At 38.0% G+C, this 27,490-nt stretch overlaps 1 protein-coding gene and 1 long non-coding RNA gene across 3 annotated transcripts; both read left to right on the top strand.

The window, feature by feature from the left end:
- The first annotated feature begins 299 nt into the window (after positions 1-299).
- On the top strand, positions 300-22,130 carry LOC113665793 (regulator of G protein signaling 7). 2 transcript variants are annotated; one of them, XM_089193508.1, is made up of 17 exons: positions 300-547; positions 7,417-7,513; positions 8,558-8,608; positions 9,709-9,815; positions 11,174-11,225; positions 12,327-12,391; positions 12,588-12,664; positions 13,091-13,172; positions 13,746-13,826; positions 14,520-14,591; positions 15,418-15,479; positions 16,027-16,140; positions 16,941-17,066; positions 17,698-17,772; positions 18,121-18,232; positions 18,584-18,684; positions 20,607-22,130. In XM_089193508.1, the coding sequence occupies exons 1-17, from the start codon at positions 461-463 to the stop codon at positions 20,659-20,661; spliced, it is 1,416 nt and encodes a 471-aa protein (XP_089049634.1). In that variant the 5' UTR covers positions 300-460; the 3' UTR covers positions 20,662-22,130. The 2 variants fall into 2 exon arrangements, with proteins under 2 accessions (XP_089049634.1, XP_089049635.1); XM_089193509.1 differs by lacking the exon at positions 300-547 and adding an exon at positions 3,114-3,616.
- A 951-nt stretch (positions 22,131-23,081) lies between these two features.
- LOC149034597 (uncharacterized) lies at positions 23,082-26,540 on the top strand. Its single transcript, XR_016182846.1, has 2 exons — positions 23,082-23,339; positions 25,915-26,540. It is a non-coding gene; the product is annotated as an uncharacterized LOC149034597 (long non-coding RNA).
- Positions 26,541-27,490: the final 950 nt, after the last annotated feature.

The raw sequence follows: 27,490 nt of genomic DNA, 5'->3' as shown, positions 1-27,490 counted from the left end.
AAGATGCCGGCGCCTAGGGCCTTTTGTTCTCGTGCCGCAGAAGCATTTAATTTCCGGCTAATCCGTAAGCATTCGAGGTCCGGAAATTCCATTCTTCATCATTATTTGTCCCCCACTTGAGACAAAATTGTTTTTCGTACCCAGATCTTTGACTTCTTGATCTTTTGTTATTTTCCCTGTTCCCCAAACCACCCCTCCCTTGACGCAAGTCGACGCTTCAACGTCTGCGAAAGTATCACGCACAATTACGACGATTTGTTTAAAACTCAAAAGCCAATAAACTCTTGGAGCTATTATTAAACATGACCATTTAAGCCTGAATGTGAAAGATTATTGGGTACTAATTGGCGACTTTCGAAACTGAACGGTTTTAGCGAAACTAGATTAACAATTTCTCTACAGCTATCGAGCTGAGGAAGGGAGTTTAACTAAAAGCTGTTTTAATTTGAATATTCGACGAATGGAACAGGATATCTCCAAAGATAGCAGGGAACGGCCTTTTCGCAAAAGGCTGGATGGTGATTTTTTTGACGTGCCACACGTAAAGGTAAGATCTGTTTTCATTGGGGGAAACGACCTTACATGCTCTCATCATAGCGACTCCGATTAAAATTTTTCCAAGGAAAAATAACCTTTGCGACAAGGATTGCATTCTCAAAGCAGAAAATATCACGTCAAGCAATTAGATAATCGGAGAGAAGGCGGTTTAAATTTTTGCAATTTAGAGATATTTATGTAACAGCGGGTATAAGATATACCTTCGACAATAAAAACATAATATTTTTGTCCAATTTAAAATGGCATTTTCTCGGCTGAAACATCAGCCGGATGAACGAAACTTTGTAAGATTGCCAATCCAGGTTGCTTATTAGGGAATACTCATGAATTTCCTGTGCTATTTTGGCGGTTTTACACTGTATTCGTGATGTTACATCATTCTTCGTTGGGCCGTGAACATTCGCGGCTTGTGGGATTAGCCGGGTGCCCGGGTTTAAAAACTAGAGAAAGAATCCGCTTTAAATTCGCTCTTTGCTCGAAAAAGCTGTCTCAGAAAAACGATGTAGGCAACAAGTTACTCTTAAGGCAAGGCTCGACATTTACATTCCTTTTATAAGACGCTACAAGCGATATTACTATTCAGTGTTCGATAGCAGAAAATTGCTTAAATGACATTCACTGAGGAGATTCCTGAACGCATTGCGCTCCTATGTTGTCTAATTGATCTTATCTATGTGCAAAACACTTGTCAATACACTAATGAAGAAATCTATACCCACAAAAACTACGGGTAGGTCACAAGCTATGAGAATAGCCTTGCATGAAAAATTTCGCAGACGCACGCATATGGAATTCAAGACTCTTATGTTTGAGACGATCGTGCAATACCGTGCTACAAATAGATATGAGAGCCCTTAAACCAAATTTTACTTTCATTCAACACCGGAAGATCTGTCCTTCACTATGGATCGAGGCGAAGCAATGAGGGAAGGGGAGAGGAGGAGGAGGAGGGGTTCAACCTCTCCTCGAACGATAATTGTGGGGGCAAAGCTTTCCCTTCCCCGCTAAGACTTTTCAGAACGAAAGTTATCGCAATTGAAGCATGAACTGGCCTATAACAATATTTAGTCTCGCGCGAGTGATGGTATCAAATATCACTACAAGACCTTTTTGGACAACGACATGCTTATGCACTGTCCCAAAATATATGACGAACATCCGGGCTCCGGTTGACCGAAGGATGAATAACGCTCTCCATTAGATAAATCTCTATCCGGTGAAAACTGCATTAAGTTAATATTAATATTATTATTATTATTATTATTATTATTATTATCATTTTATTTTTTTAACGCTCATCCACTGGAAAACAATTAATCTGTTGGATAGCGTTACCCACTCTTTGAATAACTGGTCCCTTGTTACCATTAATACTGCGAAGAGCTTTGCTTGTAACAACGAATTAGGTAAAATACATTTTTAGGAAAGCTGAAGCAGCATGACCCCCCACCCCTACCCTCGGCTTTTCAAACTGCCCTGCCGTCTACAAAGGGCTCAACACGAGATACCATCGTCTCAAAATTATTGCTCCAAATTAAATGTAGGTAAAAAGTCGTACGTATTCGTGATTTCATAAAACACTTTCATGTGAGTTTCATAGTATTAGGACGAGCTTTTAGATCCTGTTTTCATATTTCTTTTGCTACAATAATTTTCATTTTAGTTCTTTGATAATCCGGGAATGCTCTGTTTCTGTTCTCTGATGCTTTATGATTGGTCTAAAAAACACGTGCCATTCTCTCAACCAATCAGATGTTAAAACTGAAATCGGTCGCAGCTTAGTCCTGATGCAGCAATTTACTGAACTATACTTTAAGTTTTCACTCCTTATAATAGATTCTTTGTTCTGATTGAACGTTGCTTTACCTTGGGTTTCGTCTGCGACACTATAGAATGCGCTGTATTCATATCACATATCAGTTATTTCCTTGGACATCATGTTTGTGGTTGTTCCTCGATCCCCCCCTTGTACCCAAGTGGGTGACTGGCATCCAGTTCTTCACGGGACCCGCCCCAAGCCTCTTTCGTTTATTATCGCGCTTGGCTTTCGGGACAGGCTAAATTCTCCGAACTGTATCACTACTGAATCAAGCGTTAAGATCACGAGGATGAAGGAAATCAACAACTGTGAAGAAGCTCTTGATTGATAAACAAATTCTGATTGTCGGTACTACAGGAAATGTATAGAGAACAGTATTTGTGAATATACATACTGATGTTAGGATTGAAAAGTACTTAGCTTCTCACAATGTGAAGGCACCGTTTATATCTCAACATTAATGTCATTAGTACAAGAAATACTCTGTACTGCAATGATTGTCTAAACCAAAAAGAGTTCTCATGATATCAAACTCATGAATGCATCAGAAAGTTTCCGAAAAAAGACCTACCTGATTTTCCCATAGTCATTTTGTAAGATTTCATATACTCTTCAAATTGGAGAAATGAGTATGCGGTCGATTCAAAAAAAGGCAAATCCCTACCCTCCAGTCCCTGATTGCTAACTGATTGCCTGGGGTTGTCCCTCAGGGTTTGTTGACTGGCGCCCAAGGATTGAGCAATTTTCCCAGGTACCTCCTCGGGTACACTAGTAAACAAATTCTCCATGTTTATATATCGCTGACCACCGATCGAGAACGTATTTTTCGAATAGTAAGCTTTGTATTTCTAAGGCTTGGCCTCTTGAGTCAAAATATAACATCCAAAGAATTTGCTAGAGTTGCGAAGGCGAGCAGATCTTGTTTATTTTGACGAAGAGCTCTTTGCATATGGATGTGGCCATTGGTCAAATATGACCTGCACTGAAGCGAGGGAATTCTTGTCAGCATAATAACACGATTTTTTCAAACGTAACTATATACTTTCTTTGCGGCGAATGTAATGCTGAGCAAGGATATGGACGTGGTAATTTCTAAAGTTGTCATGGAAGGAGTATTGGCATGAATCGGCTGCTTTCTGTGGTTGTAAATCCCTGGCGAAAATGGATGACCGGACAGATTCAGATCACGATGGTGTTCTCTCAGATGACCAACCTCCACATGCGACAGTATGCAAAAAGGTTAGGCGGTAGATTTTTTCTGTAGGTGTCAAGTCAGGGATGCAGAAATCTAACTTAAGGCTTTAAATAATTTACTCGCTTTATAACTGGTCAAGGGAAGAGCAGTAATAATCCGTGGCTTTGTTCAAAGGTGACTAGAATGTCTCGCTGGTTTTCGATTCAGTGCGGCGCATCGCTCAAATGTCAGCTTGAAATTAGACCACGGCTCTACTTAAGCTGAGAGCGCGATGCTTGTTAAATATGTATTCTAGGAATTTATCTTCTGTATGCCTCGAGATCACTGGTGTTTTAAGCTATTCCGAGCCATCTTGTCTAGTTAAATTAAAACCAAATGCTCTCTTGGCCTCTTTGAATTTTGACTTGCTACTTTTGATGAATATTTCGGTTTCTAAGACGGAGCGTTTGAGATCAAATCTTCCATCTCACACAAGTCAAAACCGCAATTCCTGATATATTTTCCAGTTTACTAACCACCCACATGATCTATTTTGCTGCAATATCTTATTTTTATTTCGTAATTTTTAAAATATCAGATAATTTTCCAAGCATCGGGTCGTGCCTGAGTGCCTGTATTGAGCAATATACATGAATTTCTTTAAAATTGACATGACATATTTCACTAATACTTTTACACGATTTTTCTCGCTCGGCAGTATTATAAACATTTATTTTTGTTCGTTTGATTTATTAAGGTGTTTATCTTAAAACTAGAGTTAAGGTCGCAAGGATTTTTGTCCTTTATGATTCAAAAAAGCGATTCTAAAACTCTTAGAAATTGTACTTGCCTAATATATTCACGCGGGGTCTGGTATTTTGAGAAAGAGGTCGGGCTATTGTCTCAGTCGTTTTCAGCTGGTTACCGTAGTTTCTCTTGTGGATCATTAATTGGAATCACGTACGCACGATAGGATTCATTTCAAAGCGAATTAAATACAATTTCGTCCAGAAAACACGCGTCGGAACCAAGTCATGTGGGGAAGAAATCGTTGATGATATGTTCACGATCGCCTTCGATATTTGACATTCCATCAAACTAACCAAAGCGTAGTACAGTACCGCAGCGTTACAATATACAGTATGTCTTCATTTCTTTAAACGAAGCTTGATTTTAAGGAATTGCAATGTTTCTGCATCATACCGCAGTCACAGTTGTATTGGAGATGTATTGAATATTTAGGAAAACACCTCAAATGCGGAGATTAACAGAAATTATAATTATACTTGAACCAATTCAACAGTTGTATACTGTTCTTTTGTTCCAATTGTTTATGCGTTAATTTCATCTCTCGGTTAAAAATTATAAACAGCTTAGGTTGCACTCAAGCCAAAATTCAGACAAGTCTGTTTTAAAACCTCCAAACCTGTCAAAATCTTGTCTGAAGATGACCTTGTCAAGTGTGATCAACTGGTTTTTAGACATAGACATAGCTAGGAATAAAAAAGGCCACTATTCTGCTGAGGAGCAGAACTTTCTTGGAACCATAAACACTTTGTGTCTGTCTTTTGACAAAATTTTCCATCTGTTCAGTGATCCTTGAAGAACTAATCACTGCATATTTCATTATTTTATGAATAATATTTTTTTTGTCTCAACTACCCATAGGTTTATTTTTCAAATAGATTGTTTATTTTGGGAGAACAGCTCCAACTTGTATGAGGGCAAGAGTTCTTAAAACCTTCATTTGCATTACACTGATGTGCGGTGTTTTGCAATGAAGAGTTGGGTGGAAGGAGGGTAGGCAACAATTTGGAAGCAGGTAGCAAGGAAAGGAGGGGCAACCACACCTTCCTGACTCTCCCTTTCCTTCCCCCTCATCCAATCAAAAATTGAAAACTTGATCAGGTTTTGTACTCTTTAACCCTTTAACTCCCATTAATATCAAATTTGTACTTCTCCTTACTGTCAGCCATACAATTCTTTTGATGTTAGTTTGTAGAATTTAGTATTGGATCAACTAATTATCCTCAAATTGATATTTTTCTTTATTCTCATCACTTATCTGATTGATATTATGTCAATATTATAAGGAAAAATTCTGTCTTGGTCACTCATGGGAGTCTAAGGGTTAACTAAACAGAATGTGTGAAACAGATGTTTAATATGATGCATTTGTCATGGTGCATCACTCTTTTGAGTCATTAGATAATAATAGGAACTTTGGACCAATTTCAGCTATCTTTTAGGAGTTTAAAAACCATTTAACTCTTTATACCTGAACAAAAAACATACATATTCTCCGTACTGTTCCCTGAACATTTCTAAAGGTGCTGACAAGGAGAATTTGTTTCCCAAAAAACAAGTCTCAGAGCAGTTGTAACATCAGTGGAGTGAAAAAAATACAGCTATCATTCTTCTTGAAGATAGTCAAAACAAAAAAGGGAGAAAAGCTGCAAACAGTGTGGTGTTTGATGTTTTTTTTAATCCATTGGTGTAAATTTACCATTAGGTCATTTATTCAGTGAGATCAAGCTTGTTCGATTCAATTAAAGCATGGTTCTTTATTGATTTGCCATTGTTTTGGATGTGAACTTTCTCTCAAGACAATATTCACAAAGCAGCCTCGAAAAAACCACACCGGAATCAAAAAAATCTTTTCCTCAGACTGAGATAAGTACTCACACCTGTGAAGGGAAAAATTACACAAGTAAACCACATGTGAATTCAGTTGCACCAAATGTTGCAAAAGAGTCTAAGTTGAAATGTACTTAGATAATCCTTTATAAGCAAAGGAATTTCACAAAAGTATAAATGCTGCATGGACTGAGAAGAAGCTTATGCCAGCAAGAAAACAGTGGGGAAGAGAATGCCGAAGAAAATCTTGCCTCTATCAGACCATTCTTTGAAGTTTCCTCATAAAAGGAATGGCTTCTGTCTTGCATGGAAGCCAATTTTAACTAAGGTCAGAAGCCAACCAAAATGTTGTGGCTCAAAATTAATATGTGGTTGTACTGGTTTGAAACTCATTTGCTTTGTATTTCTCTATTTTCTAATACATTACCATAATATGTAAACAAAGAAAAACACAAATCAAATAAGTTTAAAACTGGTTTACCTTGAGATCTTATAATATGTTTTTATGAATTAAGGTCAAGTCACCTACGGTTCAACTTGCCAACGCCAACTCGCCGACATAAAAAATCAAGTAGAGACGTCAGCAAGTTGGTCTTCAATCCATTACAACTTATTAGAAGTTAAACATATAGTAAAAAACATTTTTTCTTCCAACAAAGTTTATATGGATCTCAAGGTGAATAAAGCAAGGTAAACAACGCCAATGACTATAAAAGCTTCAGACACGAATGAGTTATTGTGTGACAACAACACCATAAAGACTCATCATGTCAATCGGTCAGATTTTTTTCAAGAAAACTTGGCTTTCTAGACTAGATCTTTAGTAAAAAACAATTCTTTTTATTTCCAACAAAGTTTATGAGGATTTCAAGGTGAGTAAAGCAAGGCAAACATTGCCAACGACCAAAAAAACTTTTGATGCGAACAAGTCTTAACTTCTTCACATCTAAAGCTGTTTTGGTCATTGGTGATGTTTACCTTGCTTTATTTGCCTTGAGATTCCTATAAACTTTGTTGGAAATAAAAATAATTGTTTTTTTTTAACCAAAGATTTTGTCTAGAAAGCCAGGTTTTTTTTAAAAATCTGACCAATTGACATGATGAGTCTTTACAGTGTTGTTGTCACACAATAATTCGTTCACGTTTACAAGCCTGGTCATTGTACTTAAGATTTCATGTAGGGGATCCAACACATTGCCAGCAAGTCATTTTCAATCTTTTGTTATAGATGGAGAAGCTTATAAATCAGATGCAAGACGAAAAAGCTGGAGTACCCATCAGAACAGTAAAAAGCTTCATGTCCAAGATTCCAAGTGTTTTTACTGGTGAGATTATTTTAATTATTACACTGCACTTTGATATGGCAGAGTGTTAAGCAGTGTGGGCAAAAATGCTGACTTGGGAAGATGCTGATTTAAAAAAATCAATTTACGCTTTAAGAGAGAATTTCGCTAATGACTAGATGTGTTTACTGTCTTTTATAGCACCACACATCAACTTCAGCATAAGCTATGTGAGTGGTGTTAAGTTCCAAATAAATAATATTCTGTCTGGTGTTTGGTTCTGAGACTAGGCAAATTTTGGGGATTTCACTTTGTTTTGTAAAGGGTAGCTAGAAATGTAGTTGATTCCAAAATTGGGGGCGCTTGAAAAAATGGTTTTAAACTACTCAGTGCAGTCTGGCCAGAATCCCTTGTAAAGTGTTGTAAATTAGCTCAGAATACTCTCCTGGTAGAAGGGTATCAAAAGTTACTGAACCAAATCAATTTCAAGAGTGACAAAAAAGGACTTTCTCCATTTTTAAGCACAGGGGTGATAGATCAGAAGGAAAATATCAAATACAGTATATTGTTTGAATCAACATGTGGCACCAAATTCTCAGAGCTGAAATTGTCAAAAATAAATGGCATACAGTTATTGAAATTGATGTTTACGTCTCGGAAGTCAAAGGGTTGAAGTTTGTGCAAGCTTGATATTCCTTTGTTTGTGATATATAGGACTTCAATAATCAACTGCCAAATGACTGCTGCCCACAACCTATCATTTTCATCTGGTAAAAAATTTGAAATTTTCTGAAAGTAGCAGTTTACAGCTGTTTTGAGAACTGTTGTTGCACAAAAAAGTGTAAAAATACCTGCAACAATTGTTGTGGGTATATTTCAGTCATGATTTCTTGACCTCTTGATTTTAGGGAAATCTGAGAAAAAGTCACTGTAAGGACAAGGCATTGCAAGTTTGATGAATTCATATATTCATTAGACTCATTTAAATTCACCGATTACAGGATACTCACTCAGATTACCTTTTCAAAACAACTGATACCATTAAGATTTTTTTCCACTTCTAATAGTAAGTTGCTTGTTTTTCAGGGAGTGACCTAGTCGATTGGATCATGGGCAATATTGCCATTGAGGAAAGAGGTAACATACAATGCATGGTTATATCTAACCCTTCCTCTCGCAAGATCTGAATATTAATTTTCTCCCTGCAGTCTGCAACACAGTTCTCATAGTGGATTGTTTCATCTCTGAGAAGTTGCTGTTAAATCAAACAATATCCCTGGGTTGATAACTTCTTTCTTCTCAACCCCTCTCCACTTGGAATTGTTTTTTTTTTTTTTTTGGTACCTTATGTATTCATTGATATTATTGTTACATATTTTTTTCCTTTTGCTATGTACTAAGTATTTAGTAAATAAACCCCTTCATGTCTAATCAGACAGCTGGTATGTTAGCTGCAAATGTCTGTGTTTGAAAAATTGTCCAGAAAAGGAATGTATTTAGTTGGCCGAGTGGTGAAGCTTGGAGGGCAAAGGTGAATTCTTGTGGACAATAGCTCAGCAGAGGCCATTGTTAGCTAATATGTCAGCAAGTCAGATAGGGATTTTTTTTTATAACCCTCCAATCACTTTTTATAGTACTTGTTGACAACGAAATTTTGTTGACTTTTTTGTACTGTCTGGAGCAGCAATTGATTTCAACTTTTGCTTATCACTACCCTTGGAGTCTACAAAATGAGTTCATTCTTCTTTCATGTTAAGTAATAAACATGAAAAAGCAAAACTCTTGGGCTGGCTTTTTTTCCACTGGTTTCATTTCTTTTCAACAGATATAATCAGGGGACAAATATTGATGTAAATAGGGGTTATTTTGTGATGACTGTCCAGTGATTTTGTACCACATCATGTAATATAGCCATAGAGTCACATAAAAAGTAATGTGTGGGTTCTAATCTGAGATATTATGAGGAGAAATTCTTATTTTCGTCACACCTAGTGAAAGGGATAAGGGTATAATTGTAATAGTCTGTTTTGCAGTTGTGTGCTTGGTTGCCAAGCCTTTGAACAGGAATGAGGCTAAGGGTGACCTTGTTATGATACATACCTTGCTGCTATAAAATGCAAATTATTTTGTCATCATGCTAATTGGATACTGATGTCAAAGCATGTATTATTCATCTTATCATAAAATAAATTTTCATGTATTACTCATTTGAATACCATTATTTTTTTCACCACCAGTGGCTGCAGTGCACCTGGCTTCACTCCTTGCAGCATATGGTTATATCTTTTCTATCACTGATCACCACTTGATGGTGAAAGATGATGCTTCTTACTATAGGTTTCAGGTGGGAATAAGCACATTTGTCGCATTCAGAGGCTTTTTTATAAAGTCATTTCTGTAATTTAAATTCTTATTTTTTTTGGAGTAACTATTGGCAGATTTAGTAATTATTAGTAATTATATACTTTTGAGGAAATTTGGATTTATCAATTGAGTTGAATATGTAAACTGGCTACTGTAAAGAGTTTTAAAGCCAATGTTTTGAGTGTTAGCCTTTGGTCATTTTCTCTGACCAAGGGCTTAAATTGTCAGCTTTAGAAATTCTCAACCATGGCCAGTTTATGTTGTCAACTCAGTTGATAAAACCAATTATAATTATGAAAGTAGGATCCCATACAGGCCTGGATTTTTTTCAGGCCTTATTTTCACTACTGCTTATTTAAGTAGTGCTCATTACTGGGACAATCACTTTCATACTCATTTCTTAACCCTTTAACTCTCAGATCAAATTTGTAATTCTCCTTACTGTCAACCATACAATTCTTTAGTGTTAGTTCAGAGAATTTAGTATTGGATCAACTAATTATCCCCAAATTGGTATTTTTCGTTAGTCTCATCACTTATCTGGTTGATATTGTATTGATACTGCAAGGAGAAATTCTGTCTTGGTCAATCATGGGAGTTAAAGGGTTAAATCGCAGTTTACTATATGGTTTTCTTATATTCAAAGCCATTAAAACCAAATTATCTTGTGATTTCCTTCACTGATGCAGCACCAAAGTTTCTTTAGAAACTTACCCCCTTCAATTATATACTAGATACACAAAAGTCAAAAGTTAAGTTCTAGGGAAAGATATTATCTCTCTTGTCTCAAGCATGGGACAAAAAAAAGAGGCTGTGTGCCCCATGTGGAATTAATTGCTGGACCATTTGATTGCTTGCTTAAGTGCTTTACTACTGAAATTCATTCTGGTTGTGATGTTATTTGAATGGTCTATAGCTTCACATCCCCTATTTATAGTGGAGCTCACAGAGCATAGCCCCATAATTGTACAAAATAGTAGTAACCCATCAAGCCGAAAAAATTTGGATGTACAACCGTATGACTGTATGACTGTACGACCAACCGTACAAGGTGCTACTTTTAGCATGCTCGGCCAACTGTACCACAGGCACTATCTTATAATCAGTCCTCTACATGTACACGGAGGAGTTTGCAAATGAAAATCTATTAATATTACCATGCACTTTATCCATAGCAGGGGCTTTAGTTTTGTTGAAGAGACACGCAGGAAAAAAAAATGCAAGCTCTGCTTTTAGGCTTGCCTAAATCTATATATTAAACATCTATATGTATTGCTAGTTGAGGTATATGACTTGTGCTTCAGTTTGCAAAATTTTTATTTATTTTTATTTTTTTAGACACCATTCTTTTGGTTATCAAATAACTGGGAACCTGAGAATGTAGATTATGGTAAGTTTATTATACAAATATTTTTAACCCTTTAACTCCCAAGATCTCATTTGGTAATTCTCCTTACTGTCTGTCATATAGTTCTTGTGATGTTAGTTTGGAGAATTTGGTATCAGATCAACTAATAATCCCCTTATTAATATTTCTCTTTATTCTCATCAATTATCTGCTTGATATTGTATTGATATTGTAAGGAGAAATTCTGTCTTGGTCAATCATGGGAGTTAAAGGGTTAAGAAGCTATAAACAATTCTTACTGCAGACACTGTACACAGTTTAAACTTTTTTCCCCTAAGAGTGACTGGTCTCTTATTTCTCCCCACTTTTTCATTCTATAAAAAATTCTAAAGGTTATGATGAAGGTCACAAGAATAGAGGAAGTGATTGTTAAACAAATTCTCCTTGCCAGTATCATAGCAAATGTAAAGAGAACAGTGGGGAGAATATCAATATTAACATTAAGTCCTTGGAAGGTGTGTTTCTACTTTAATCCATGTTCATCATCTCTGACCCTTCACTCTGTATGCATCATCTCAAATAATTCATCATTGGTCTCTGGATCTCCATTCCACAACCCCTTTCCCAATCTCAATCCCAATCCCCACCCCCTCCTTCCTTCCCTTGACTGTTTGCTCCTTTCCCTTGAGAGGAGGAAAGAGAGGTGTAGGACTGGCGCTGAGTATTGTAGTAGCGGTTATAAAGCTAGGCGCTGTATCGCAAGTGTGATTTCTTTATATTGTTCTGCAAATTAGTTGTTCGAGGCAGTTTTGTCAGTGGTGAAGTGCCTCTTTACAGAGGCACCATGAAAGTGATTCCCTTAAATCCCCACGCCATCAGCATCATATCTCTCCTCCCATTATCAGGGGCAAACTCACAAGAATCAAGAAACTGATTCTCAAGGAGAAATTGTCCAGATCTTCGACAAATACTCACAACAGTTAAAAGAAAATGTATGGAAAGCAGTGAGGACAAGTTAGGAGTCACGTATGAGGCACGAAGGATTATTATTCAAGGAAGTGAAATGGGTTTAAGTTGGATGATACTGGCCTTGCTTCTCTGTATCCATACTTCTTATCGATTTAATTTTTTTTCTTTTCACAGCTGTGTATTTGTGTAAAAGAACGATGCAAAATAAGTCCAGACTGGAATTAGATGATTATGAAGCAGTAAGTGCTCAAAATCTTGTTTCGTTACCTTACCTTCGAAGAAAGAAGTTTTTTCATTTTCAGCTCGTACATATGTACGTTACTAACCTACTTTTGACAGACTTCCTTCCCCTGTTTTAATAAATTTTTGGTAACGCTCGTATTAATTGAGTTAAATAACACTGAATAGATAAACTAACAAATAAATTGTTTATAGGAAAACCTTGCGAAGCTACAAAGAACGTTGTCGCGGAAATGGGAATTTATATTTATGCAAGCGGAGGCACAAGCAAAGTGAGTTGTTTTTTTTAAAAACTACTTCAGTAATTTATGCAAACTATTACACAAGCCACATCAAAAGTGAATGCTGATTGGCTAAAATTGCCATTGAACATTTTCAAATGAGTGTCAAGAAGTAATCTAGGATTGATTTGGTTTTGCTTTGTACTTTTGTGATTGGTCCAGAAGCTCACGCCACTTTAACAACCAATTAGATTAAAAACTGAACTCAATCACATCTTTGTTACCTGCGTTTTCCTGTGCTTTAGGCAGTTCATTTGTGTATACTTTGAATTCTGATTGGCTCCTTGTGAGAAGTCCCTTGATTCTGATTGGTTTACACGTACCGGTGTGTTTTACGACCATAAATCGAAATGCGCACTATTAAGAGAGTAATTGTTGTGTTAACACCAGTTTTTTTTTTATTTATTTATTTTTCAGGGTTGATAAGAAGAGGGACAAAATGGAAAGACAAATATTGGATAGCCAGGAGAGAGCATTTTGGAATGTTCATAGACCGCCGGTAAGAATAAAAGATTGTAACCATAGTCAGTGATTAAAAATTCATCCATGTACAGATTCATTAGAAATGAGTTTGAAGGACCATAGAAGGGTGGAACAGGGTTTATTCGTGACACGTAAGTGACGCGGGAATTTTAATGAAAGGTGAGCGTCATTCAAGAATTTATTAATCAGCGTGAGGCGTGATTTGGCTCCTGAAATGTAAGTGACTCTTGAATTTTTTTTCACAGTCCTTGAAAACCTCAAAATTTCCCAGAAACCATGTTTGCAAGGAGTGAAATTTAAATTTATTCCTTTTATATGCCTGACGCGTTAATTTTTTTTTAAGTCTGTGCGTCTGAACCCACTTACAGCAGTTTACTGCGAACAAAGTTTTAAACATCATTCTTAAACAAAACCTCCAAGTAAAAACAAGGAAATTAGTAACCAAGTCGTTACAAGTCTTATATTGGCTTCTGATTGGCTTTAAAGGAGGTACAAGTTTTCTACATCGATCAATTTAGTTGTTTTGATTTATTTAAGACCTTTTGCTTGGATAATATGCTAAAATAGGCTATTGAAATTTTATTTTTAGCCAGGTTGTGTGTCGGTAACAGAAATAGATATAAAAAAGGCTTGTAAAGCGGTGGACTCATCACCGACCACAAAAAGGAAGGTAAGTCATCCGACTGTATACTGTAAACTTTCAAATCAGCTTCTCCCTCCTCCTCATGCAGCCCCATCTTTACAAGGGTCCTCCATTAGTACTTCAGCTCTAACCAGAAGCCTGTCTTTGTTTAGTTTCTTCCTTCTCTTGCTTTTTTCTCTTTTTCTTACTTTTTCTCTTTCATTCGTTTGTTCTTTCTCATTTTCTGTAGTTCGTCGTCCATGCTCTTTTGCGTTCGTTCGTTCATTCTTTCGTTTGTTTGTTCGTTCTTTTGTCCGTTCGTTCGTTCGTTCGTTCGTTCGTTCGTTCGTTCGTTTCTGTTTTCGTTTTTTCGTTGTTCGTTTGTTCGTTCTTTCGTTCGTTTGTTCGTTTGTTCGTTTGTTTGTTCGTTCGTTCCTCAGTCTGTTTGTTCGTTCGTTCTTTCGTTCGTTCCTTTGTTCATTCGTTCGTTTCTGTCTTCGTTTTTTCGTTGTTCGTTTGTTCATTTGTTTTTTTTCTTCCTTTTTTCTTTCTTTCTTTTTTACTTTCCTTTTGTCGTTATTGTTGTTGTTGTGGCCTCGGATTGAATTCCAAATCTGGCGCCTGTCTTGGCTTGAGTTTTTTGTAACAAGATTAACAAGGTATTTGAGTGTGAAAATAATTTTTGAAAATAACTGCACAAATTGACGCCACAACAAGATTGTTCATGACTTTTCAACACAGGTGAACTTTCTACAAGAGGATTCGTCGATGTCATTGTCGTCCTTGTCTGCGCTGGATGGCGTCAAACAAGAGGTACAGTTCAATAATATCTCATTGGACATGATTTATTGTATCAGAATTGTGTGCTGACACTTCTGGCGTCTGATCGATGTTTTCTTTTGGGGTGAAAGCCACTTGTGTCAATATGCCCCCTATATCTTAGCGAACATTTGCGAAAAAAAATGGAAGGAAAAAAGAAGAAGAATAAGAAGTAAAAGAAGAGAAAAAAAAAGAATGTGTCCAGATTTGAAACCGCCACCTGACAGCTCTTGGCTTGCGTGTTGACGCAGTTAGCGATCGATCTAGTCACAGCGGAGCGAAAAACGAGGGAGTTTTGGGTAGAGTCGCAACCCGACCCAAGCTTTCCTCATTTTTTCACTCCTCCGATACCATCGCGCTTGGTTTTACTAACTGAAGGCCTGGAACAGGCTACCATTTGAATATCAGTTTGGGATTTTAGTGACCTTGTCCCCCCCCCCCCCCCCTGGAAAAAAAAGGAATCAAGAAAGGGTTAAAAGTTGACCAATTTCATGATCGACATTTTGTTAGACAGGGCTCCTACGGGTCTTGAAAACCTGGAAAATCCTGCAATTTTATTTTGACATTTCCAAGACCAGAAAGTCCTGGAAAAAAAGACTACGGGTCCTGGAAAAATAAATCTGAGTCCTGGGAAAATCCTTGAAATTTGTTTCCGAAAAGGGGTACGAACCCTGTTAGACCGTCTGATTTTTTTCGGTTTTTTTTTTTAGTTCTTTTTCAGTTTTTTCCCCTTCTTTATACAAATTCAAAAAATGTCTGGTTCATAAGCGTGTAAAAAAAAATTAGATGCTGTAATTAGATAATTATGTTTTTATTCCAGGTCAAAGAATTAAGGGAGAAACTTCACAGAAGACGAATGAAAACTTCACAAGCCTCTGAAAGGTGTCCAACAATGTTTTGATATGATTGGTAGAATTCCACATGTTTAGTGATGGTTTCTTATCCGTGATGATATATTTTTGATGAACAAATGAGGCCATTATCATCGGCAATGTTTTCTTTATCAAGTGGGATGCCTGTGGTAGACCACGTTTAAAATTCGCTTGAGTGTCACCGTAGTCAGATATGGACCAACACATCCCTTGATTTTAGCTCGCAGTACTGTTATATTTTGGCGAGCGAGAGCTCCGTATTTGCTTGTGGAAAGTTTAAACGTCATCTTGAATTTTAAAAAGCTGAGAGAGAGTGGGAAGAGAAAGGAATCTTTCTTCCCCCACCCGCCTCCGTCTCACACAATAACCTTGGGGGTAGACGATAGGCAAGCTTGTAACCCTCCGAATAAAACGTCTCCTTAGCATTCTACCTGTTTTTGTACATCACACCAACTATGAAAAATGTGATTGGTCGAAAGCATTCAACCGGGGAAGTTTGCCTGCTTAGCTTCCAAGCTTTTCGTCCGTGTAGTTGAATTAAACCTTTTTTTTTTCAGTTTTATCCAGAGGTGTGAACAGTATGCAGAATATGATGCATTTATTTGGGCGCCAGAGCCGTCAAATCCATGGATATCTGATGATATCACACTCTGGGAGCAAGACAAGAGTTTGTAAGTCACTGTTTTAGACAAGCTACTTTATGGAAACTTAAAGAGGAAGTTGGGTGGGGGGTCTGGCCCACCTCCTGTCAGACCTATAGGTTATTTACTTGTTTTGGGGTCCAGAGGGAGGTCAGTTGGGGTATCTGAACCCCCTTCCCGTCAGACCTACAGCGTATTTACTTGTTCAGGGATCCAGGGGGGTCGGGTGGGGGATCCAGAGGCCCGTCCCGTCTGACCTGTGGGTATTGGTACTACTCAACTTAACTATTTAAAAATTCCCTATTTTGAAATTTTTCATAGCTTATTTAGGCTCTAGTGTCAAAGGAAAGAAGTTGTGTTTCTGAATCGAAGTTGAACCTGCCCTATCCAAAATTCCTGGATTCGAACCCGAGTTAAAAAAAGAGAGAAATTTCTTACTTGTCAAGTGCGAGGGTCGCAAGTTTTTCAGTGTTTATGTGGCTGTCGTCACCATGATTAAATAAAGTTGATGCATACTGGGGAATATTGGCCCTAGATCGTGGCATACGAAAACAGCTGAGGGCCAATATTCCTCTGTACGGCTCGAGTAAGGGAGGTTAGTTGGTAGTTAATTACATGGCACTCAGTCCAAACTTGTTTAATTTTAATTTGCCGGCTTTTGCGACCATGGTTTATGACAATTTACGTGGAAACGTCGGGGGAAAAAAACCTGATCAAGTAGGAACCAATCAGAACGCTCGGATGTACCTCAGGACTACCTGCCATATAAGAAAGCGGTGTATTTGTGTGTAGGTCTGTGTTTTACCACTAAACGTTTTCTTGTCTTCCAGACATTACGTTCCTCCAAAGCGTGTGAAACAATGGGCGTTCTCATTATCAGAACTTCTTGCTGATCCTTTGGGCAGAAGACATTTTGCGCGCTTTTTGGAAAAAGAAATTAGCGCTGAAAATCTAGGGTAAAATCTAAACTTGTGCTTTGTTTTGTCCTTTTTTTTCTTTTAAACGTATATTTATGATCAGGGACTAGTTAATTTTATCACCTGGGGGGGAGGGGGGGGCACGGAGGATTTTGTTAGTGTCGCGATAAAATTTACTTGACCCCCCCTCCCCTTGTAAGGCTCTGTAAAATTCTTTGACCCCCCCCGTTTGCTTTTTATCGTCATTCTTTCCTCTTTAGTTCCTGTTTCTACTCTGTTAGCAGTCACTTATCCCCTCCATCTCCCTGAAAACCATGTAATTTCTCCCCACCCCCCTGGCGATAAAGGAAGACTGATCCCTCGCAAGAAGTCTTTTATAGTGAGTGGTTGATATAAAATTTGTTTTTGTTTTTGAATAGGAGAGCTTGTTTCTTAACCCTTGAATTCTCACGAGTGACCAAGACTGAATCTCTCCTTACAATATCAATACAATATCAAGCAGACAAGTGATGAGATTAAAGGGAAATATCAATTAGGAGATAATGAATTGATCCTTTACCAAATTCTCTGAATTAACATCATGAGAATTGTATAGCAGACAGTAAGGAGAATTACTAATGAGATCTTGGGAGTGAAGGGGTTAAGTTTGCATGTGTCTTATTTCTTTTAGATTTTGGCTCGCTTGTGAGCAACTCAAAGCAACGCCGATACGGAATGTGCCAAGTAAAGCTCAAGAAATTTTTAAGTAAGTGTTTTTTTTTTCGTTTGTTGGTCTGTTTGTTATCACGAGCCACAAAGATGGTAGTGTAGATGCACACTTACAATATGTGACGCGCAGGGATTCAATCCACCTGTGTCAAACACGTAAGTACAGAACACTCCGGTGGCATGGTCGGAAAAATAGAGGCAGGTGACTTGGTGTAGCAAAAACATCTAAGTGGTGACCACGAAGTTATATGTGGGGAATAGTTTTTTCTTTTTGACTTGTTTTAAAAGATTTTTGAGGGGCTACTACACCCAGAAGTTAGGGTTATTCCCATGTTATAAATCACAAATGATCTTACTCCTATATTTTAAAATTTTTTTTTTTCAGTGAGTATTTATCTGATAGTGCAACGTCTCCGATTAACGTGGACTGCAAGACAAGAGAAGAAGTGGAGTTAAATCTAAAAAATCCCGGCCGATATATGTTTGACGCCGCTCAGGTGAGTTTCAAGACGAAACAAGATTTGTCCAACGTCGCCAATTGGCTTTTAACTGGAAATAGAATATTGGCTCGGAAAGATGGAAACTAGACAGCGGGCAGGTCCTCATCGTAAGCTCTTTAGCACGAGTGTTTCTCGCCTGTGGGAAAGTATGGAGTTTTTGCTCAACACGAGTCAGGAAGAAGGCTGTAAGGGGTCTAGCACTGCTAATTATTAGTGCCAGACCCCCGGCAAACCTCTCTCCGACTCGTTTCAGATCTTCTCGAGGATGGAGAAACGCGCGTCACTTTTACGTGTTTGCGGCGTTAGGCTTGATTATGTTAAACTGTTATCTCATGCTTTCGTTTTTAGGATCACATATTTCAGCTGATGAAATCCGACAGCTATCGGCGTTTTATCCGCTGTGATCAGTATAAAGAACTCCTTAAGGCTCCTGCGAATAAACAGAAAAGGTAAGTACTCAAATATTAGTATCTTAATTTAGTAATTCAGGGGGGCGTTTTGGTCTTTGCTTCGTGTTGTTTACCTACCAAACTTGGTAATTAATAGACGAGAAGTCCAAAATCGTGGTCATCATGAGAGCAATTTTCAATTAAGTCTCGAAGGTAAGGCGGGGTTACTTTTTTTTGTTCCATCTCGCTCTGTGATCGTTCTGGGAAAATTCGCCCCTTTTTCTCGACTAATACTAAACGAATACTAAACGTGACTTGGTGACCCGCGTTTTCCCGCGCTTTTCGTTGCTTCTCGACCAATACTAAACGAATACTAAACGTGACTTGGTGACCCGCGTTTTCCCGCGCTTTTCGTTGCTTCTCGACCAATACTAAACGAATACTAAACGTGACTTGGTGACCCGCGTTTTCCCGCGCTTTTCGTTGCTTCTCGACCAACACTAAACGAATACTAGATGTGACTTAGTGACCCGCGTTCTCCCGCGCTTTTCGTTGCTTCTTGACCAACACTAAACGAATACTAGATGTGACTTAGTGACCCGCGTTCTCCCGCGCTTTTCGTTGCTTCTTGACCAACACTAAACGAATACTAGATGTGACTTAGTGACCCGCGTTCTCCCGCGCTTTTCGTTGCTTCTTGACCAACACTAAACGAATACTAGATGTGACTTAGTGACCCGCGTTCTCCCGCGCTTTTCGTTGCTTCTTGACCAACACTAAACGAATACTAGATGTGACTTTGTGACCCGCGTTTTCCCGCACTTTTCGTTGCTTCTCGACCAACACTAAACGAATACTAGATGTGACTTTGTGACCCGCGTTTTCCCGCGCTTTTCGTTGCTTCTCGACCAACACTAAACGAATACTAGATGTGACTTAGTGACCCGCGTTCTCCCGCGCTTTTCGTTTGTCCGTTGTTACTATGAGTTATCACCGGTTAACGATGATGTTTATCTTTGTTAACCCTTTAATCCCGGAGAGTGACCAGCATCTAATTTCTCCTTTCAGTATCACCCATGAATCAAACATTAAGGTCATGAGAATAAAGGAAGTGATAATCAACTGAAGAACCTCTTGATTGTTTAACAAATTCTCCTTTCTAGCACATTAGGAAATGTATAGGGAACAGTATGGAGAATATGCATACTGAAGTTAGGGTGTAAAGAGTTAAGATTAGCTAGAATGAATACTTCTTTTTCGGTGTTTCGCTAATCGTTTGAAAACTGCTCCAATATGTGAGCTTTAAAAAGATTTTAATTGATTGTGGAAAGTAATCGTAGAATTCTTAACTGCTTCATGATTTGTTGAGAAACTTCGCGCCACCTTTTTGGCCAATCATATATGTTCAACTTGTGGTTTGGTCACGCGCTTTTTCCCGCGCTTTAATGAGTTTACTTGTTCCGACTTTGAGTTCTCATTGGCTGCTAGCGATATTTTCATTTGTTTTGATTGGCTGTTATAGTTATCGCTGTTTTGGTTTAACATCACTTGATAGAAAAGCTCTTGAACTCTACAAGGAAACATCTACTTTTTCATGAGAATCTTTTATATCGTTACTATCAGTTCAAGTGCCGTCAACTTTTCGGTAAGGGTTGAAATCTCAGGACGATCAAGATGATAAAAGCGGACATTTTTACTTGTGTTTAATTTCTGAAAGTCGTTGAAACATTCTAGAAACAGTGTCAACGGCCTTTTCTAAAGGGGGAAAGTTTCTAAAGAAACTGTGCTGCTGCGTCGGTGGCAGAGTATAACAGGGTAATTTAGTGTTATCAACTGAGTTGAAAACGTAATTTGGCCACTGTAAAGAGTTTAAAGGCTGACGTTTCGAGCGTTAGTTCTTCGCCAGAGCGAAGGGGGCTGTGGGCGTTTTTTAGCCCACTTGTGAACTTATCTTAAAGTTTATTTTCTATCTCTGATTTCAGCCCACTACCCACAAAACCACTCCAGAATCTTGCGCGGATTGCTGGGAAGACATGACGCAAGGCCTTCTGGATAAATTGAATTCACCGTCCTTCTAGTCGTTAAATTATGCAATTAAGCATATCATGGAATGTGTGTTGAAATATCCTCTGTTAGTTTTCCCAGAACCGAGAACTTGAAAATTTATATGGTTTTCTTGATCAATTTGTTGTCAACTAAAATTCTAACTGTGATCATCATATCCTCGGGACGGACCATTAGAACTAAATTTCTTAGGGGAGGAAAGGATGGAGGAATTTGTTTGTTTGTTTGTATTTCCTCTTTTATCCCTTGTAAGGTAACTTCTTATTGACCAAACGTGAGGGCCATACTGGCGAATATTGGTGCGAGGTCGTGGAAGTACGGTCTAAGCGCAGCGATGTCCGTACAAAATCTACCGAGGGCCAATGTTTCAGTCGTTCAGTTGTTTATTATATGGTACTTAGACCAAACTTGTTTATTTTGAATTATCCGACTTTTTCATTCAAGATTACGTGGCTTACAACCGTTGCTTTGGAAACAAAATACCAATTAAGTAAAGAACCAATCAGAACGCTCGGATTTGCCTCAAGACTACCTTCACATATAATAATTTTATTTATTTCATCCTCGTCTTCATCCCTAAAATTTTTCTAGTTGACTGTCCCTCATTTATCTGTTCAAGGTCCTCGGAATTCTGCAGAGTTTAGCCGAACGGAGTGTTAGCGCTGCTTGTGCTGAATTGTCACGAATGTTGCGTTACCTCGTGACGTCCAATGCAACATAATCGTCATCAGTTAGGTGTGAAAGTTAGATCGCCTCTAGCACAACGCGAAGGTTTTCGCATTTGATTTAGTTCCAAAACTCGTTGTGCCTGACATGACAATAAGAAGCAATTTAAGAGTATTTGTATTTTTTTTATCGAGGGGCAGGCGCAGGCTTACTTCATGCATTTCAGTTTCAGTGATGTTCAAAAGTAAATTTTAGTTCAAATGATGCTTCGGGATTCTTTGTTCCTTATCCAAAATACGAAACAGTGACGATTATGGTTGACGCGAAATTTTGCCGCCGAAACGATTATTTTGATGAAAACAATTATGCCTGTTAGAGAAGCTAGCCTTTTTTTTATTTTCTTTTAGTATTTTTTATCTCTAGTGAATTGTAAATACTCCTCTTGCGACCGCTTTTTGGTTGTCACGCAATGTTCCTGGATTTAGCAATCTGTCAAACAAGCGTCGAGTCACGCTACAACAAACGCCTCGGAAGTCTTGGCAAGATACAAGAATGGATTAATACAATGATTGTACTAGTGATGAAAAGTAATGGAAATGTTTGAAGCATTATTGATAATTATTAATTATTAATGTATTGAGATGTCTATGACTTCACTGTCGTAAAGTGATTGAAATTGGTTATTTAACTTAACAGAATTTATTGTGACGATAATTCAGAGTGATTTATTACGAGAAGTATTCTTGAATAAAATGAAAATAGAACGTTTTTTAAAATTATTTGCAAAGAAATAATTCCACATATATATTCTTCCCTTGTGGCTGAGTTTGTTGTTGTGGCGTGACAAGCCCAAACAAAGGCCGCTCGTCCTAGGCACATATGCGATAATAAGCTAGAATCACCTGCGCGACCAGGGCCCAAACGTAAACCTCTTTTCTCTTTGCGCGAAACATGGCAAAAGCCTAAGATCAGGCTAAGACTGTGACGAGCTGAAGATATTATTAGTTTCCTATTTGCTCTCGTTTTTGCCCGTACAGTTAGGCTTGAGATTGAAATGAAATGCAGTTGCAATCCAAAGATATTAATCAAATGTCATGGGTCTCTGGCTCTTATCCTCGTCGCTTTTCTCGGAGAATGCTTTCCCACATGTTAGGCTCGGAAAAAATTAATTTAATATAGCGGAGTTCGTTAAATCTATCAGGGTCGCTGGCTGTATATTACAAGGAGTGACCAGGTTGGGGAGCTAAGAAATATTCCGTTTATTATGCGGCAGTATTTTTTCTCGTATTGGGTGGAAACAGGACGGAGCCTATTACCTTGGTTCCGAGTAGAAAAAATCCTTTATCAATACCGGGTCTTCGTTAGTAAAAGCATCTTAAAACGGAGTTTTTAAGTACTTCTTTTGAGTCCGACTAATGAGACAAGGTTCAGCTTCACACATGCGTTTAGAGGAGATATTCGTCTTAAAAATAAAAATTACGTAACCCACGAAGTTTCCTCTCCTAAATATGAAAAATTAATGCAGCGCTTTGTCAGAACCTGAGAAATTTATTGCAGGTACATCACGAGTGAAGTGGGTGGAAAGGATTTTGTCATGCCTTAGGACAGAATATCAAATTTGTTATTTTCAACAGAAAACAAAAGGGACCCCTATTCCGATAAGCAGCGACTAAAATGCCCCACCCTCCAACCCCCTGGTAAAAGTGAAACCGGACCCCGACCGATCCACGTGGAATTTTGTTATTTTTGGCCATCTCGAGGTGACCTTAAATGATCAAATTGCCAAAGAGGATCAGGTATCTAGAGCGCGCTTTTCTGAATCTTGTGAGAGCTATAGTATAAGTAGGCGGTGAACGTATCTTTCAGATTTCATTCGTTATTTCTACTGGCAAGTACTGTCATTAACACAGGAGCGGTTTTCTGTCGTTTTACCTTCATTGTCGCGATCCTGTGGCTCCGTTGTATCTTCCAGACTGTTATTTGAGGTAAGCGTTTGTCTCTGAAATTTAGCAACAGTTTAGATTGTGTTGCCCGCCAATTTTAATGCGCTTTGGCACAATTACAGCACTTGTACGCGCTATTATGGTTCTCTTTGTTCGCTAATGTGTAAATTGGGTTCGATTTTTTTACAGCAATGCTTTGAAAAATACCTCTGAGGCGTCACGGTGCAAAATATTGATTTGAAATGCAAATTTCAACGTTATAACAAAATCGTGCAATTATCACTGGTTAAGAGACGCCTAACATTCGTTATTGCTTCCTAGAACAGTTTTAATCTGCCTCAGGCCTCGTTTTAAAGGACGTTCCAATGAACTGAATTCTCTATATTAATTGTTGTTTCTCTATATACTTCGATGTTCGAGTGAGATCTGTATTAAAGCGATCCGTATTTTAAGCCGAAATTATTTCCTAAATTTGACAAAATATCTCAAAAGATCTGTTAGGAGCTAAAAATATGTTAATGCAACTTGAATATTCTTCCTTATTTATTCAGAAGTGCTCTTAATTTCCACGAAAAGCAAAAAAAATTGAATTTAAACTTCCCTCGCCCACTCACCATAGTTTTGTATAAATTTACTTCGTGTTCCGGTCGAAGAAAGAGGAAAAAAAACGAATTTGTTTGCTAAAATAAAAAGGGTGCTTTTGCAGCCTCGACAAGCTCTTCGCTTTGGTAAACATGGCAAAACCCTTAAAACCAAAAGGTTGACCAGCTAATTTCTAATTTCTCCTTACAGTAACAGTGCTAAATCAAATATTAACCTCTTGAGAATAGGACGAATGATAGCTAACAGATTCTCCTTTGCAGTGCCATTCGAAATAATTTTAGAACATTGAGTGAAAATTTTAGAGTGAGATTGAACCTTCTAAACAAAACCACAATGGTCTCTGAATGCATTCAATGAAAGTTTCCACATGTGTTATCTTAGCAACTTTAGAGGATTAAAAAAAAAAAGGTTTCCTTTCCCCTTGCTTATAAAAAGCCTCTTTTGTTTTAATCCGATTTCTGCTACGAGAATAATCCTTATTGGAAATCGAAACTTACTGAAGTGAAAAACGTATTTTTTTAAAGGAATTTCCGATTCCTGATGGGATGGCGCACAATTCAAATTTGTTACGTGTAAATTCTGCCCACAATGATTATATTCGAATGAAAATTGCAAATCTTTCAATTTTAAAAAAAAGACGTTTCTGTTTGAATTTTACAATTAACTCCTCAGCAGGTGGTTGTTGTACACGATTTCCATGAGAAATATTCCCTTTCCAACACTGCAAACGAATTATACAGAAAAATATGTTTCTGTTTGTACTTCTGCGCCTCAGTCAAATGGCAAAATTCGCGCGTTTCAAAGCGATCGTTAACATATGGAATTTCAATTTTTCTTCCGAATCCATCGTTTTTTTTGGTTCAATAACGAACAAAGTTCTGTTAGACGCGCCCTTTAGACGCGCCCCATTAAACTGAAGGGCATAATTTTTTTGAACAGAGGACGTGCCGACTACTACACTGCAGGTGACGAATGGGAAAGTAAACAAGGTTAATTGGTAATAGAGGCTAATGGGCAAAATTGTTTTCTTAACGCTCTCTAATGGTGTAAGAAGATATATTGAGAAAGCGGCCGCGAAATTTTTTGAACGCTCATAATGTGCGTTTGTAGCGGTTCTAGCTTTTATAGTAAACATCGTTTATTTTTGCAAAGAATAGTAATGTCGTTTTCTCGCTGGACTGCAATTAACGATTTTAAGGAAAGACTTAACGATATTTTTTTCTGAGGAATGAAAGGGAAATACGACGCCAGCAATTCTGTTACAATGTTTCATAGCGTATTTGTCTTTCATTAAAATAATTAAAATGCTGCTCGGCTATAGTTTGTCTGTTGCGTTTTTTTCTGTGTTGCAAGAGAGATGAATGACTCTTGAAATAAGAGAGGTTTGGCGCGCCTTCTGTTGCTGCGATACAAAAGTTCTATAAACGTTGAAGTTCAGTGAAGTCAAATGACCAAAAACTGCGGTTTCGCTTTGTTCATGATGTGTGGAACGCAGTCAAGCATTAAAAGGGTAACGTGGTGGAAAGACACCTTAAAAAGTGGATCAAGTGTTGGTCAAATTGTAATCATATTTTTCATATACGTATTAACTATTTAACCACTCTGTGTGGCTCATCGGCCGACGATGAAATTGAGAGTGACTGACATTTTTGAGTTGCTAAGACCCATCTTTAAAATTGGTGGAATATTTGTAAAAATCTTCCTTCACAGCCAACGTTGTTCTGCATTTGATTTACTAGGATCTCTTTCATCTGATCTTACCGGCTTTCCGGCGTTTCAATACATTCAGTCCTAGACAAGATAGTTGTCGTCAGAAACTCAGTTTTTTCTTCAATTTCATCGTGATTCAAGGCAATTAACCCTTTTTAAAACTCCTCAGAGTGACCAGTATTTAAGCGAAAGACCACTGACTAAAAAATGTTTTGATTTGTATGAACGTACTGTGATTCAAGTCAACTTTTCTCGGTAGAAGTCATATGAAACAAATTTAAATAGATGCTCACTATGTTTTTAGGTTTTAGCCATGTCTAAGCCGTTTGGGGTTTTCTGTTGTCTTGTTTTTCTCGCCCTCATCTCGTCGAGCACGTCCTACAACCCGTTTGAAAAGTTTGGAGTGTACTGCAAACCAGAAACCTATACACGACCCGTCACCAAATCAGGTTGTGGATCCCAGAAGGTCCGAGTAAAAGCCTGCCTTGGCACATGCGCGTCGTACGCGCTACCGCTGGACCATTCACCTCATTTCAAGAAGGTTTGCGAATGTTGCAAGCCGTCTAGCACACAAATGGTAACGTTTAATCTTCCAGACTGCCGATCAGGAATCTCTCCTATAGTGCAAGTAGAATCGGCAGTGCAATGCAAATGCAAAATGTGCACGTGAAAGAAAACAATTAGCGAAGTGAAAGGCATTTTACACGAGAACTGGGACTTAGGTGTAACACAAACAACTGTTAATCGATTTTATACCCAGAAGCTCTTTCACCCCAAATGATTAATACTATTAACAGAATAAGCGCCCTGACTTTGTTAAGATAATGTCTTAAAGTTTGCAATCTTTGTGTCTCACATCATTTGTAATCACGTGCATTAGAATGAAACTAGTTAATTTAATTGAGAATAAATTAAATTCTGGATTTAAAACTGTTGCAGTACTTCAACTTGTTTTAATCATTTGAATCCTAAGAGAGACCAGCATCTAATTTTTCTATACCATATCACCTTTAAATAACACATTAAGGTCGCGAAAATAAAGGAAATTCTCACCGACCAAAGAAGCTCATGGTTGTTAAACAAATTTTCCTTGTTAGCGTTTTATGTACGAAGAACAGTATGGGGAACATGCAGGCTGATTTTAGGGTGTTCATCCATGCAAGATTTCGTGAGCTATTCTGAGAGATCTGTTTTAATAAAAAGTTGCAACTTGTAGCAAAATTTAAAACGTGTGTGCCGTAAACAAGCATAGAAATGGAGACTAGGAGCACGTCTTCCTTTTTAGGCTAAGTCCATGTAAGACATGTGCAAGTCCAAAAAAGTCAGCGAGAAAAAAAATTGATGTTCGCGCGCCGCGCGGAGTTTTACGAATGAGGTGCGTGCCGCGAACATCCCACGTCGATTTTTCCGACTTTAACTGCGAACGACCAAAACCGAAAAACAGGTTTTTATTCTTACAAATAAAAAAGCAAGGAATTTTGAAAATCAAAAGCCGAGTAAAACTGAAAAGCACAATGAACTCAGAGGCCCGAGACTGAAAAATTCGAAAACATGCACAAACTGATCTCATAAATGACAAAACCGAAAATAAATATACATATACTCCCTCTCCCAAGATCTAAAATCTGTGATAAACAACCCTCGCAAAGGCCGATTACCGAGAAATGATAAATCAAAAGAAACTCAAAACTCACGCATTTTGGCACGTTTGATCCATACCAGTTCTTTTCCTCCTTACCATTAACTAGCTCACCTCACCTCACCTCACCATCATAAGTCAATAGAGTGAATTAAATTCCCGGACAGAACCAAACTCAGCCACGAAACCACAATATTTCCATAGTCCTGTTTGGCGTGCCTCCTCACTTGTTTCAGCTCCC

Source organism: Pocillopora damicornis, chromosome 14 (genome assembly GCF_964200805.1).
Source record: "Pocillopora damicornis chromosome 14, jaPocDami1.2, whole genome shotgun sequence".
Taxonomy (NCBI): domain Eukaryota; kingdom Metazoa; phylum Cnidaria; class Anthozoa; order Scleractinia; family Pocilloporidae; genus Pocillopora; species Pocillopora damicornis.
The sequence above is the reverse complement of the archived record's forward strand: the minus strand, read 5'-3'. Positions and strand labels throughout refer to the sequence as shown.

What these genes read in the sequence shown, in the direction of transcription:
- LOC113665793 (XM_089193508.1), top strand. Translation starts at nt 461, where the DNA reads ATGGAACAGGATATCTCCAAAGATAGCAGGGAACGGCCTTTTCGCAAA. An exon ending in CACCGACCACAAAAAGGAAG is followed by an intron (nt 13,827 to 14,519) that starts GTAAGTCATCCG and finishes TTTTCAACACAG; the next exon opens with GTGAACTTTCTACAAGAGGA. An exon ending in ATATGTTTGACGCCGCTCAG is followed by an intron (nt 18,233 to 18,583) that starts GTGAGTTTCAAG and finishes TTTCGTTTTTAG; the next exon opens with GATCACATATTTCAGCTGAT.